Source organism: Aedes aegypti, chromosome 1 (genome assembly GCF_002204515.2).
Source record: "Aedes aegypti strain LVP_AGWG chromosome 1, AaegL5.0 Primary Assembly, whole genome shotgun sequence".
Lineage (NCBI taxonomy): Eukaryota > Metazoa > Arthropoda > Insecta > Diptera > Culicidae > Aedes > Aedes aegypti.
Window position 1 is genome coordinate 299,492,771 of NC_035107.1, and position 15,058 is coordinate 299,507,828.

At 39.6% G+C, this 15,058-nt stretch overlaps 1 protein-coding gene across 4 annotated transcripts in view; it reads right to left on the reverse strand.

Moving 5' to 3' along the window:
• Window positions 1-15,058, reverse strand: part of LOC5568377 (cubilin) — a 245,578-nt gene that overhangs the window by 199,743 nt on the left and 30,777 nt on the right. For 3 of the 4 annotated variants that reach the window (XM_021838243.1, XM_021838241.1, XM_021838242.1), the window contains exon 2: window positions 11,410-11,835. In XM_021838243.1, coding sequence (XP_021693935.1) covers window positions 11,410-11,647 — 238 coding nt within the window. In that variant the 5' untranslated portion in view covers window positions 11,648-11,835. Of the gene's footprint in view, window positions 1-11,409; window positions 11,836-11,953; window positions 12,106-15,058 lie in introns of those variants that run through there. The other variant, XM_021838244.1, reaches the window with a different exon arrangement.

Consider the following 15,058-nt stretch of genomic DNA (forward strand, 5'->3'; position numbering starts at 1 on the left):
GAGCAGTCCTGTCGTCGTAAATTTTGAGTCTTGTCTTTTTTGGGGGGGGGGGGAGCGGGGGCGTTACTATAGCGTAGAGGACACTACTACTCCCAGGCGTTTATGAGGCCGTAATGTCAATTTTTTGTTTTGTTTATAAAGTGTAATGTCCAATTTCAGATCAAGAAACATGAAGTTGTTTAGCTTTATCAAAAAGTCAGAATAAATAATTTCAACCTTTTTTTTCTGCTGGCGCTACGTCCGTACAAAGACAGAGACAGGTTTTCATCTCTTAATTTTATATGGGCAATCGGCTAAGGCCTAGGCTGCCGGAGACGTCTCCATTTGACTAAATCCAGGCTACCACATCGTCTTGTGCCGGTCGGGTTATTTTCGAGAACCATTTTTTCATCTGATTGTTATACGTTATTCTGTTGACATGCCCGCCGACCATAACCTCTTAATTTATGCAATGTTCTTCCAGCAACTGATGCAGTTCATGGTTTATTTGCCCATAGAACGTCTTCTATCTGCACTCCGCCGTAGATGGTATGTATGCTTCCATTCGAAAACACCAAGGGTGCGTTGATCCTCTGCACGTAGGGTCCATGTTTCGTGCTCATAAATGAGTACCGGTCTAATCAGCGTCTCGTATATGGTTACCTTAGTGGCGTACTTCAGTCGATCGAAGAGTTTTGCAGAGTCCAAAATAGGCATGATTTCCAGCAACGATGCGTCTGAATTTATCTGCTGGAGTCGTTGCCGGTGGTCACCAGTGCGCCCAAGTACACGAATTCTCTGACCGCCACGATTTCATCCCCGTCAATATGAACTCGAGGTGGAGGCATGCCGAGTCTTCTCTTGAGTCCCTCGTTATCATACACATTGGTTTCCGATTCGCCTAGCTTCAGAACTCAATCAGTTGTACGTATTCACCATCTTCTCGAAGTTCCGTGCTAGAATATCAATATAATCGACAAAATTAATTAGCTGAACGGACTTTCTGAAGATCGTAGGCCTTTTTATGAGTCGTCTACTTAGGATAAGACCAAATAATTACAGGGCCTTGATACTGCTTGGAATTTTCAATTGATATCCTCAGGGCGATCTGAGTTACGGTCAATTTACATCAGGGCATGAATACTCGGAGATTCCAAATGATGTCATACAAGGCGCCAAGTAGACGTGGTTTACATGGGATAAGATCGAATAACTCCAGGGCGAAGATACAGCTTAGTATTTTCAATAGTTGCCCTTAGGGCATCTTGATGTACCTGTTGTACTTAGGATTAGGTTAAACTACTCCAGGGTGTTGATACAACTTGGACTTTTAATCAATGTCTACAGGGGCCCAGATAGCCGTAGCGGTAGACGCGCAGCTATTCAGCATGACCATGCTGAGGGTCGTGGGTTCGAATCCCGCTGGTCGAGGATCTTTTCGTAAAGGAAATTTTCTCGATTCCCAGGGCATAGAGTATCTTCGTACCTGCCACACGATATACACATGCAAAAATGGTCAATCGGCAAAGAAAGCTCTCAGTTAATAACTGTGGAAGTGCTCATAAGAACACTAATCTGAGAAGCAGGCTTTGTCCCAGTTGGGACGTAACGCCAGAAAGAAGAAGAAGGGGGTTGAAATGCAGTTAGGATAAGCTCAAATTACTCCAGGGCGGTAATAAAGCCTACAATTTTCTTCTGATGTCCTACGGGGCGTCAAGATGCGCCAGATCATCAAATTACTCCAGTTTACTGTATTACTCCATTGTTGATACAACTTGATCTATTTAGGATAAATTACTCCAAGGCGTTGATACAGCTTTCAATTTACCAATTAATATCCTCAGGGGGTTGAGATGCGTCTGATCTACATGAGTCAAAGTAAAATTACTCCAGGGCGTTGATACAGCTTTGAAATTTTGATTGATGTCCTACAGGGCGTTAAGCACACTTGGTCTTCGTGGGATAAGGTCGAATAACTGCAGGACGTTGATACAACCTATACTTTTCAAGTGGTGTTCTACAGGGCGTCAAGTTACTAGTGATTTATAAAGGATAAAATCAGATGAGTCAAGGGCCATGATACAGGTTGGAATTTTCAAGTAACGTCCTCAGGGCATTAAGGTGCATCTTCGTGATAGCTGGTTAAGTTATTCCAATGCTGATGTCTTACAGGGCGTCAATTTGCATGTGGTCTACGTAGACTAAAATTAAATTACTCCAGGGCTTTTAGTTATCATATAATTTCCATTTGACGTCATACAGGGCGTCAAGATGCACCTGATCCATGAAGCATAAGGTTAAATTACTCCAGAGCGTTAATACTGCTTGGAAAATTAAATTGATGGCTAACAGGACATTCAGATGCACCTCATTTCTCATTTACTTAGGACAAATTGCTCCATGGAGTTGATACAGCTTAAAATTTGCTGTGATTGTCTTCAGGGTGTTGAGATGCATCTGATCTATGTGAGACAACGTCAAATTACTCCAGGGCGTGAATACAAGTAGGAAATTTCCATTGATGTCATACAGGGGGCTAAGTACACCTGGTCCACTTGGTATAAGTTTGAAAACTCTAGGGCGTTCATGCAGCTTATGCAGTAGCGTAGGTAGGGGGGTGCGGTAGGGGCGGTCCGCACCGGACCTCGAGTTTATAGGGGCCCCCAAATGGTGAATAGAATTTCATATAATAATGAACTTGATTTCTAGAAAACAAACATGTTAACAAATAGATAAAAATTCAGGCCCCATGATCAATGGTATAGTGATTAGATACCTATTCAAAATTCATTCACGATAAATCGGTTTAATTTAGTAATTCAGGCGGATCTACGTAATTATGTGGGTCCATAATCGTATCCGGAACATTCCTCCAAAGATTACGGACTACATTCTTAGGCAAGCCGATTTTCATTTCGATGGATCATTTCAATAAGCAAAATAACCGCTATGAAATGCATAGTTAGCGCCACCGTAGACTTGTGTGTTTGACAGAAAAGCAATGCTGTCACAATGTTAAATCCCATAAACGGTGGTGCCGCCAAAAGAGTTAGTGGCGGCTCTTTACTGCTACTCTAACGTGTCGCTGGTTCTAAAAAGTAAACAACCATACAAAATTACGACCAAACAATGGTTAATGCGTTATCAATTTTCTCGAAAACATCCATTTTGGGAATTTAGCAGAATTTGCTGATTAAATTGCCAACAACGCACTGCAGTAGCACGTAGCAAATATCTGCTTGAAAACAATATCTGTAACTTTGCGAATAAATAGTTTTACTTTTACGTGCTAAGCCTTAAAACTGGTTCTTGACTTTTGACGGCTTTTCAATTTTACTCTCAGTTGACAGCCGTCCTCAACCTTTGGATGCCGCTGTTTTGATGCGGTGAGTGCCAAATGAGTGACCTTCAATGATCCATTATAATTTAAACAATAAACCAGTAACCATCGACGGAACATGTTTTGTACACGTTCATGGCTGATAGCAGATCTTTTTTTAGAGGCTTACTCTCTATTTTAATGCAAGTCTTTATTTTGAACGGAGGTCTTTAGTCTATTTTTACCAAAATAGTCTCTAAAGTCACCTTTTTCTTTATTCTGCTTGAAGTGAATCGTACTTAGAGAGGTTCCAGGGAGACCTTCAGAGACTGTTTCACAGGTTCTTTAGGAATTTATTCTCAGATTCCTCGAGGAAAAACTTTAAGAATTCTTCTAGTGATTGCTACAAAGATCTCTTCAGGTATACTTGTAGGATCTCGTTCAGAAATGTCTATATCAATTCCACCTCCAGGTTTCCCAAAAAATCTCCAAGCGTTGTTTCAAGGGATGGTTAGAGGATTTTTTCGTAATTTGCTCCCGGAAATCCATGAGTAGTACAACGCTTTTCTTGACTATTTTGATTCCCCCAGTTGTAAGTTTAGTAGATTTCCAAAATTCCTACAGGAGTTCTTTTAAGAAAAAAAAAAATCATTTTAAAATTAAAGAAATTCATTTGGGGATTTTTACAGCAAAATCTACGAAAATATCAAACCAGTTTCTTCAATTATCCTTTCAGGAGTTTTATTCGATTTCCTTCAAGGAGTCAAGGAATTGCTCCAAAAATTCCTCCAGGGAATATCCGAGAAAATATATTTGATACTCTTCCAGGAATTCCTCTTTAAATTTGATCTGAGATTCCTCATGAAATTACTTCTGCAGTTCTTTCGAACAATTTCTCGTGTTCTTTTTACAGTAAAATCTGCATGGTTTCCTTGAAAATTCATCTCAGGTTGCACACCAGCTAATACTACAGTAAAAAATCTAGTAATTCCTATCATCAAAGCAATTTATTTTCGAAACCCTTCAAGATTTCCTCAAGAGCTCTGGAGTTCCATCAGAGAACTTTGTGGGAGTTCATCAAGGGATACTTTCAAAATTATTCAAGTTTCATCAGATGTTACTTCAGAACTTAATTTTGAAATATCTCCTGATTTATTGAAAAATGTCACCAATAATTCCTGAAAAGAATCCTTGATCTTTTTCTGGAGATATTCCTTTCAAAATGAGTGGGGAAATTCTTTAAAGACATCTTTGGGAAATTTCTCTAAGAAATTCTAGAATAATTCCTGAAGGATTCTTAGAAACAATCACTGGAGCAATTCCTGAAGAAATTCTCTGGATGAAATTTGAACGATAATTTTGAAGGAAATTCTTAAAATCCCATGGAGAAAATAGAAATCTTAAAGATGCTGTAAACATGACCATGGTAGAAATTTTAAGAAGGTGGTAAAATCATTGAGTACAATCTAAGAGTACTAGAAGTCTTCTTGAAAAAAGAAATCTGAAACAACCTTTGAAAGAATTCATGAGGTAACTTCTATGGTTATCCTTAGAAAAATTCTACGTTTAATGTTTGAACAGAATCCTTAGGAAGTTTTTAAAAAACTACAAGATGAACTTCTGAAAAAATGAACAGTTAATTTTGTTTGAAATTTATTTCATGCAAACTTTAAGCAAATTTATTCATTTTAATTTACTCGATGATTTTCAGTCAACTAATGTATTTCTGCACAACAATTCAGATAAGACGAGTTATAGGCTTATTGATTGTCATTTTGTCATCAAACTACCCCAACAACATATCAACGAAAGTTCCATCGTTTTCGCATTGGCGCCATCCACTTAAATGCCTTTCATCTTAATTTTGAGGGCCTCTAAATCGATCTCCGCACCGGGCCCCAAAAACCTTAGCTACGCCACTGAGCTTATGATTTCGTTATGATGTCGAACAACGCGTCAAGATGCTCTTGATTTAAGAAGGATAAGGTCGAATAACTACAAGACGTTTATACAGCTTAGCATTTTCAAAAGTTACCCTCAGGGTGTCAAGATGTACCTGATCTACTTTTAAGTAAAAAAGTAAGAGGTTGTTTCCAAGATACGACCGCCAAGTTGACGTTGGATAACGTTAGCCTCTTCTATTTCCTGGCTTGGGACCGTCACGAACTTATGAAAGATTTCTACTGCTAAAAATCCAATTAATTTTCACACTATTTGTTGCATGTCAATTCTGATTTATTATAGACATTTGTGTTATTATTTTGTGTTAATACAAAATAATCACTTTACATGTATTCAGAAGCTTAGTCCGTTATATTGAAGAATTGATTTTTAAGTGTATACTTAATCATTGTTCATTTGGAGCAATTAATTCAAAATATTTGAATCATTCCTTAACAATAGAAAATATATTGCATTCCGACAGCACTGCAGCAGCGTCTTCGGAAACATTCTCAAATTGTCGTTTTGTTAATTATTCATCACTAATCAGAGATGAATTATAGCAAGAATGTGGTAAACACATTAGCAAATATAACACAAATAACTCTTTAGTACACATTTGTTAGCCCTGAAAAGGGCCGATTGAACTGTGAGAATCGAGTAACTATTATTTATTCACCGACAGTTCTGTTGCTGTGAGAATTGCCAATACTGTTGCGCTTCATGGTAGAAATATTTTCAAAACTCTTTCAAAATTAAATTGTCGTCCTGAAAAGGACGGTTGGGTTTGGATATCGTCGATCAGGTTTGATGGATTCAGTGCTAGTTTTGAATTTTGATCTCGGTGATGGAGGTGATTTAACCTCAAAATCTGTACAGCGTACGGCCTTGCCACTTCAGAGCGTAGCCGACAGAATTCTGGATGACTTCAGCACACCGTGGGTTTTCTCGTAGATGAGACCGAAGGTACGCTTGACGTCACCACGGCGAGCCAGACGGCGGTGGTTTGGTGATGATGCAATTGATGTTGTCACGCAAAACCTTACGATGACGCTTGGCGCTTCCTTTTCCGAGTCCGGTCTATCTTCGGCAACGATTGTAACAAAACTGATGCTTGGCCGCCGGCTCGGCTCCTTTTATGCGGTACGCAATGGATGAATGCTTCTTGCTCGCTCGCTGTTCACTGTTCGTCTCGCTCGCTCGCAAGAGAAGGTCATAAAAGGGACCGGCAGCCGCGCACATTCAATCATTCATTTGTTTCAATCCGTCCAGAGAACACTACGACGATGGCTCTACCAAGCAGCCTGCCCGTAAGTCCACTGGTGGAAGCGGCCCCACGAAAGTCGCTCGCTAGAGCGCCTCAGCCACCGGAGGAGTCAAGAAGCCGTATCGCTATCAGCCACGAACGGTCTCTCTGCGAGAGATCCGTCGCTACCAGAATTCGACGGAGCTGCTGATCCACAAATTGTTTTTTCCAGCGCCTGGTTCGTGAAATCGCTCAGGACTTCAAGACCGATCTGCGATTACAGAGCTTGGCCGTCATGACCCTACAGGAAGCGAGCTAGGCCTATCTTTGAGGCTACCAACATGTGCGCGATCCACGCCAAGCGTGTGACCATCATGCCGAAAGCCTTCTAGCTGGCTCGTCGTATCAGTGACGAACGAGTTTAAATTGAATTGGGACACAAGCAAGACGGCCCTTTTCAGAGCCACAACAATGCATTCCACGTAAAAGAGTTACGGCTAGAGATATTTCACCTATTATTATTAATTAATTTATTTTATTAGCAATTGAAATTTCGGATGATTAGTTTTCCAACGGAGTGAAATGGCAAACAAAGGTTTACATAGGTTCCCGTCGGGCGGCGGTAGCATTTTTGCAGTCTTCTCTGTGCGATTATTTGGTTTCGATCGACAATTTCTTACCAAATCAAATCATCAACGAAGCTGTTGCTGATAAGTTTTAGCTTTCAAATCGACAAGTTTATACTGATCGCTTTGTCATGCATGTGGCTAGCGACGACGACGACAACGGCATTATTCAATCATCGCTAAATGCGAGGCAAACCGGGATCATCATTCTAGTGCCGTCCCCAATTTATCTCTCATGCACTCAATGTCCAATGTCGAAGATTGCCCTGCAAGAGCGCGATGGGAAATTGATTTCTTGGCCCTGTGATTCTCGAAAATCACTAATGTTGACGCTAATGAAAGATTGCATGCAAATGACTGACCGAAATATGAATCCATCACATCCATCACCAGTAATGTCGCTCTTCACGGTGTAAAATTCTCATAACTCTCTTTCAAAATGAAATTGTCGTCCTGAAAAGAACGGTTGGTGGTAGTCACAATCGATCGAACTGGGTTTTCATTCCATTCTTAGACAGAAACACACCAAAAGATAACCGAAGACGATTTGATTAAAATGCGGTCGTGCGCGTGCATGTGAAGTGGAATTTGATTGGCTTCGACTGAACACGAGATAATGGAGAGAAGTAAGAAGAAGACCCAAAGGGGCGTTTCCCTTTGAATGACGAAAGTTGCTAAGATATCGCGCAATGATGTCTGTGTCAGGAATACACAAGAAAAATGTGCTTTTCTATGAAAAATAAGACATGCTTCGATATTTCTCAATTTTTCAATAGTTTAGTCATGGAAATCAATAGTTTTCATTGTTGGAGTAGATTCGTAGAAAGATTTCCAATCGATTGGTGCAAGAATCTTGAAAATCTATCCGGGCGTTAGTAGGTTATTAACAGTCAAAATCTAACCACTTTTCGTGACGCGAGCGATTTTTCGTTTTTCGAAATTGTACCCCAGTATGTTGCCGTAAGACGTTATCCAACGTCAAAAAAAGACAGGTCAAATTAGTACAGGGCGTTGATACAACTTGGACATTCAGTTAATGTCTTCGTAGGGTTGAGATGCAATTGAATTTCGTAGAATAAGGCCATATTACTCCAGGGCGTTGATACAGCTTATAATTTGTAACTGAAACAGGGCGTCAAGATGCATCTGATCTTGGTGGGATAATGTCAAATTACTCCAGAGCGTTGATACAGCTTATCATTTTAAACTGATGTCCTACAGGGCGTCAAGATGCACCTGATTTACCAAGGATAAGGTCAGATAAATGCAGGGCGTTCATACATCTTGGAATTTTCAAATAATGTCCTCTACGTATATAGTCAACGTATTCCAGGGCTTATGTCTTACAGGGCGTTCAGATGCACCTGGTCTACATATAAGTAAGTCAACTTACTCCAGGGCGTTGATATAGCTTGAAATGTCTATTGATGTCTTACAGGGCGTTGGGTTAACTCATTCTATATTTTTCACGAATCAGGGCGAAAATTGTAAACATAATCTGAGAAAAGCTTCTTAGTCGTCGACTAAGCACGACTAAGCAGGACGACAGGGCTGGTTATGAGAGATTCCCTCTCAGGATTGTGATAGAATTTATCTAAGGCTTCTGAAAGAATCCCTCTCAGGATTATGGTACAATCCCTCTTATGATTCTTAAAGAATCCCGGATTTTGAGAGAATTCCTCTCAGGATTCTGAGAGAATTCTGAGAGAATACTTTTCAAGGCCATGAGCGTCCCTCTTGGGATTCTGAGAGAATCTCTCTCAGGATAATGAGAGAATTCTTTTCAGGATTTTGAGTGAATTTCTCTTATTTTAGGAGCAACTTCTCTCAGGATTCTGGGACAATCCATCTCAGGATTCTGAGAGAATTTCTCTCAGGATTCTGAGCGAATCTTTTTCAGGATTCTGAGAGAATCACTTCCAGGGCTCTGAGAGAGTCCCTCTTAGGGTTTTTAATGAATTTCTCTCAGTTTTCAGGGAGAACTTTGTGACAATCCCTCTCATGATTCTGACAGAATCTTTGTCAGGATTCAGAGAGAATACCTCTCAGGAATCTGAGAGAGACCCTGTCAGGGTTTTGACATAATCTCTTTCAGGATTATGAGAGAATCCCTCTCATGATTCTGAGAGAATCCCCCTTCTCAGAATTCTGAGAGAACCCCTCTCAGGATTCCGAGAGAACCCCTCTCAGGATTCTGAGAGAATCTCTCCAAGGGTTCTGTGAGAATTCCTCTCAGGGCTCTTTAAGAATCCCTCTCAGGATTCTGAGAGAATTTCTCCCACGATTCTGAAAAAATCCTTCTAAGGATTTAGGGGGAATCCTTCTTAGATCTTTGATAGAATAGCATTCAGTATTATGAGAGAATCTCTCTTAAGATTTTGAGAGAATTCGAAAATCGATTCAATCAGCATTCGCAGAGGGATGAAAGTGGTGGACCCGAAAAATCATTTTTTTACTTATTTTGCTCTCAGTTTTGCTTGAATCCCTACATACTACATAGTCTTCAGAAGAGTTGTAGAGGAAGTAAAGATAGACATTTTTGCTGAACATCGCAAGTTTGTTATTCTAGTAATTCTGACGTTATTAGCAAATTTCAGCAAAAACTTTGAAAATTTTTGATTTCCACAACTCATGGAGATTTTTCGAAAACATGTTTCTTTTTAGCGTCATTTGAAAGGCCATACATTATTTTACTTTTTTTGCGCAAATTGTGAGAACATTCACTTCAAAAACACACTTAAAAAATTCGAAATTCACTTGTGATTGTGATTTACAAAATTTACAGCTCTTAAGTGAATATCTGCATATCTGTCTGTATAAAAAAAATAAATCAAATCAACTTCATGAGTTATGGGCATTTACAGATTTCATGGTATTCCACTTATATATGCTTATAACTTCTAAATCTTAAGTATTACACACTTGCGGTGCAAAGCAAAAATGTGTATCCATAATTCCATAACAACTCTTCTGAAGACCACATTCACGTAAAACTGAAAACAAAAATTTAGACCAAAAAACTAATGTTTTAAGTCCATCTCAAGTTAAAACTTTCAGAATCAATTTACTTAGCTCAAAAGTGTCGTCGACAAAGTTGTTCAACATATAATTTTGTAAAAGTTTGCAGAGGAGCGGAGCCACAAGTTTCATCAAACAAAAATAAATGAGCCAAAACTGAAACTTGTTTCAGGAGCACACTATTCATTTTTTTACTTACAAATTCAAACTTTATAAAAAAATGGAATGGTGTTTGAAAAGCTAAAAAATAAGCAAAAGATGAAAAATATGAGAAATAAAAAATAAATAGAGTTTGGTTTTTAATTTGCAGAGAACCATCTTTCAGTTTCATTCACATTAAATGATAATATTTGCTGCTCAATCACGTTTCGATTACTTGGGCTATTTCAAAGTACTCATCTTAAAAATTTTGAGGAATCTTCTTCTTATTCTTCTTTTTGGCATTTACGTCCTTACTGGGACAGAGCCTGCTTCTCAGCTTAGTGTGCTTATGAGCACTTCCACAGTTATTAACTGAGAGCTTTCTTTGCCAAAGTTGCAATTTTCGCATTCGTATATCGTGAGGCAGGTACGATGATACTCTATGCCCAGGGACGTCAAGGAAATTTCCATTACGAAAAGATCCTGGACCGACCGGGGTTCGAACCCAGACACCTTCAGCACGGCTTTGCTTTGTAGCCGCGGACTCTAACCACTCGGCTAAGGAAGGCCGAATTTTGAGGAATACCAATTGCAATTACAGAAAATACTTCATAAGTGGCACCCTACTAAGCCTCGTTGTAAGCCTTCGTGGTAAGTTTCAATTCCAGACTATTTTTGTAGTGGAAATTTTAAAAGACACCGACACGTGAATGCTTCCAGTGGACAATTTGCCCTTTGGAGTAAGTACCACACTAGACAACGGACTAGTATGCAACACCCAGTGGCACAGTCAAAATACGTTTCTGACGAAAAGTTTTCCGGCCTGGAGTGGGAATCGAACCCACTCTCCTTGACACGATGCGGCTAAATGCTTGATTACACAAACCGCACGGCCACGAAGCCCACAATCTGGTTTAAAAATTTAGCATTTGAACCCTAATCAATCATACTTGGAGTTAACAATAGTAGATAAGTTTTTATTTGATCAATTTAATTTCACCTGGTCCAAACATACTGGACCACCAGTGAAGCCATTCTTCCGATAGCAGCTACACACACCACTTCCAATGAATGCAATATATTACCCAAAATCACCGACCTGGAAAGCAAAGCAAAAGAATCAAAGCAAACCGACTCACCTCGATAGTAGCCTTTTCCATGGCCTGCTGTGCCTCCACCTCCTCCAATCACCGAATTCCCACTCGATGGCAAAAACTCCGCTGTTCCCTTTCCACTCGAATGACTCTCACTGGCCGCCTCGGCTCGGACCGTACCGGAACCCAAACCGCGCTGCCCCACCAGGGTCCCTCCCGGCAGGACCAGCGCCAGATAGAGCACGAAATTTGTCACTTTCACTAATTGATGATGTTGTCTCATTATTCACTTCGTCCTTGTTCCCCACCACTGCACTGGATACTCTAGTCCTGGATTTTCGGTTCGATGATTTTGTTGAGCTTCACCACCAAATGCACTCTGGTGCGCAAATAAGCCTCAGCCGCACTTCACTGCTTCAACAGCCGCTTAAACGCCCCTCCCCGTCCCAATGGGGTGTCAATGGGCATGATCTGTAAATATGGCATTATTTAGATTTTCCCAACGCCGCCATCTATGACCCTCGATTTGTCATATGTTCTAGGGTAGCACGTTCTCACACAAACACGAGGGGCAATATTTTCCGCCTACTTTGTCAAACGTTTCGCTTGATTCCTGCTATGCTCTGTCGTCGGTTGCTCTGATCCCAACTATTGTCGCGTTTGACTCCGGGACGTGTTCCATGCAAATCGAGGTGGGCCTTCGAGTGGATGTTCGTTAGTGTACAAGGACCGGAAAACTGTTGCTGGCTGCAATATGCTTCTGTTGTCTTGCATACAAAATAGTTGTTTGTACTCTATTTGATCCCCTCTCTTGTTACGGTGCATTCGTTTGACCCTTTCCTAGTTTTGTCTCTTCGATATACAGTCAACTGTTCATAACTCGATATTGACGGGACCATCGGGTTAGGGAGGTATCGAGTCATAAAACACTAGATGCGTGCAACTGCCATCCAAAGGGGAGTTGACTGTATGAGCGACGACGGAACACAAAGTTTTTCGGTGCAACAATGACGACGGTCATTAGTGTCAGTCACAGTGAAAAAGTTTCGCATAAATTTAGGATCAGGCACCAGGTATGGCCTTGACCTAGATTGCTGTGTTTGAGAAAACATCACAACAAATTATAACTTCCAACGCTGAAGAGAGTATAAAATTAAACGATATCATGGCCTGCTCTGTTGTCACCATAAGAGTACGACAGTGCCATCGTATCGATAATTGCTCCCTTAGTGTCGAAGCAATAAATTGCTTCTGATAGGTGGTACAGGACCGTCCCATGGAAAATTAGCTCAGCTAACTATCTGTGACAACCAGAGTCGGTCGAAGCAGTGGCCAGGTTTCTTTATAGAACTAAAAGGATGCGATGAATCGCATAGCAGACATGAACGAAATAAGAAATTTATACGAAACGCTAAATCAAGCGTGAATCATGACTAACATTAGGTAAGCTCTTTGGGGTGATCTTTTACAGACTCTGGTAAATTGTTTTGCAAAATCCTGTAGAAAATTTTATTGGATTCTATGGGAGTTGTTTGGAAAGATCCCCCCAAAACTTTTGAAGGAATACTGCAGATGTCCTGCAATATCTTTAACAGATACTAATTTAAGTAAGGATCTCTTTTGGCGAATAACAGTGGATTGCACGGATTCATGATAAACCTTTCGTGGATCTTACATCTACTCGATCCTCTTAAAAAAAATACATCGAATTCTCCCAAGCATTCTGCAACCCACACACGTTCAGTCTGTTTGACCAACATTGGCTCCGCCCCCAAGTTAGTCAAACTAATTTATGTTCATGCGACCGCTTTACGAACTGTCAGATTTTGTTGCACGAATATTACTCACCATATTTCGAGTGATCTCTGCTCGTATAGTATAGATTTGGGCAGAGAAACATCGGAATTCAATCAAAAAGTGGCTTTTGAAAGAACTTAAGCTATTTGACACGCGATTATTATGGCTCATCATCAAACACCGGTATATGATCATTGGAAACATGTAGGGAGCAGGATTTTAAACAATTTGGCTGATAAAAACCCCTCAGTGCCGAAGTGAATCAAAAAAATAATCAAGTAGTTCTCTACCCAGGCGTGTACCCAGAAATTCTTAAATAAAATTCTCCACGAATTCCTATACAGAAACTTATCAAGGAAATCCTTCAAAAATACTTTCAGCAATTCTTCCAATAATTTCACCAGGGATTACTCCAGAAAATCCTACACGGATTCCTCTAGAAACTGTCTCAGGGACTCCTCCAGAAGTTAACATCAGATATTTCTTCAGCAATTCCACATAGTATTCCACCGAAAATTCTCCAAATTCCACCATGGATTCATAAAAAAAAACCTCTACAGGTAATTCCAAAACTGCATTGTGGGGTTTCTTCAGGAATTTCACCGCGATATTTACAAAATAAATTTATCGGGAAATTTCTACAAAAAAAATCTCAAACAAATTACTAAAGTACTTCCTTTTTAGAAAATTTTTCAAAAATTGCACCGAGAATTTGTCAAGCAAATCTTCAGCGATTCATACAGAAATTCCACTAGGAACTACTAAACAAAGTACAAAATTTCTTCAACAATTCTTCTAAGAAATATTTCAGAAAATCCTCAAGGGACTCCACCAGGAATACTGCTAAAAATTTCTTAAAGAAATCCTCCATAAATTCCTCCTTAAATACGGAATCCCTCCAGAAATTATTTCAGAGATTCCAGCAGAAATTCCTTCTGGGATCTTGCAAAATTTTCACGGGATTCTTTAAAAATCACCAGAAATAATCATAGGAGATTTCTTCACAAATGCTTTCAAGAATTCCCAAACAACTTCCTAAAAATTTTCCTATTTGAGAAATTTGCCGAAAAAATTCAACCAGAAACTCTTTCACAAAGTCTTCCCGAAATTACGCCAGGAATTCCTTTGGAAATTCCACCAAGAGTGACCATCAGATATTCTTTTAGAATTTCTCACAGATATGACACAAAAAATGCATCCACAAATTCTACCATGTGACCTTCTACCAGTGATTCCTTCAGAAATTCTCAAAGAAAATCCCTACCAGATTCCTTCAGGAAATTTTCCAATGATTTCAACAAAACTTCTCCAATCCATTCCTCAAGATATTCTTTTTTTTTTCAGGAATTCTTCACAATTTTCCTCCAAAATTCCTACGATAAATCATCCACGAACTCTTTTAGAAAATCTCCAGCGATTTTTCAAAAATTCCTCCATGAATTACTATGATTTTTTTTTTCTCAAATCACTCAAATTAATTTACTTAACGATTCCTTTGAGAATTTCTCTAGGTATTTCTTCCAGAATTCTTCCAAAGATTCCATCAGGCGATTTTCATTAAAAAAAATCCGGAAGAATTTCTGTGATAATCCATCGTTTAATTGTTGTAGAAATATCAGATAAATTGCTGCCTGGAGGATTACTTCCATGTGGAATCCCTTAACATATTTCTGGAGGAATCTCTGAAGCAATTTCTTCAAGAATACCATCCCTGTAAATATTCCTGAAAAATATTTTAAATGATTTTCTAGAGGAAAGCCTTGACGTGGAATTTCCAAAGAAAGTAGGAATCCCAAGAATAATCGCAAGAAGAAACCCTGAAAAGGCCCCAAGAACTATTCCAGGAGGAATTCCTGGAAAAATCTCTAGAGTAAGGTGGGGCAAAATTTCGACCTTA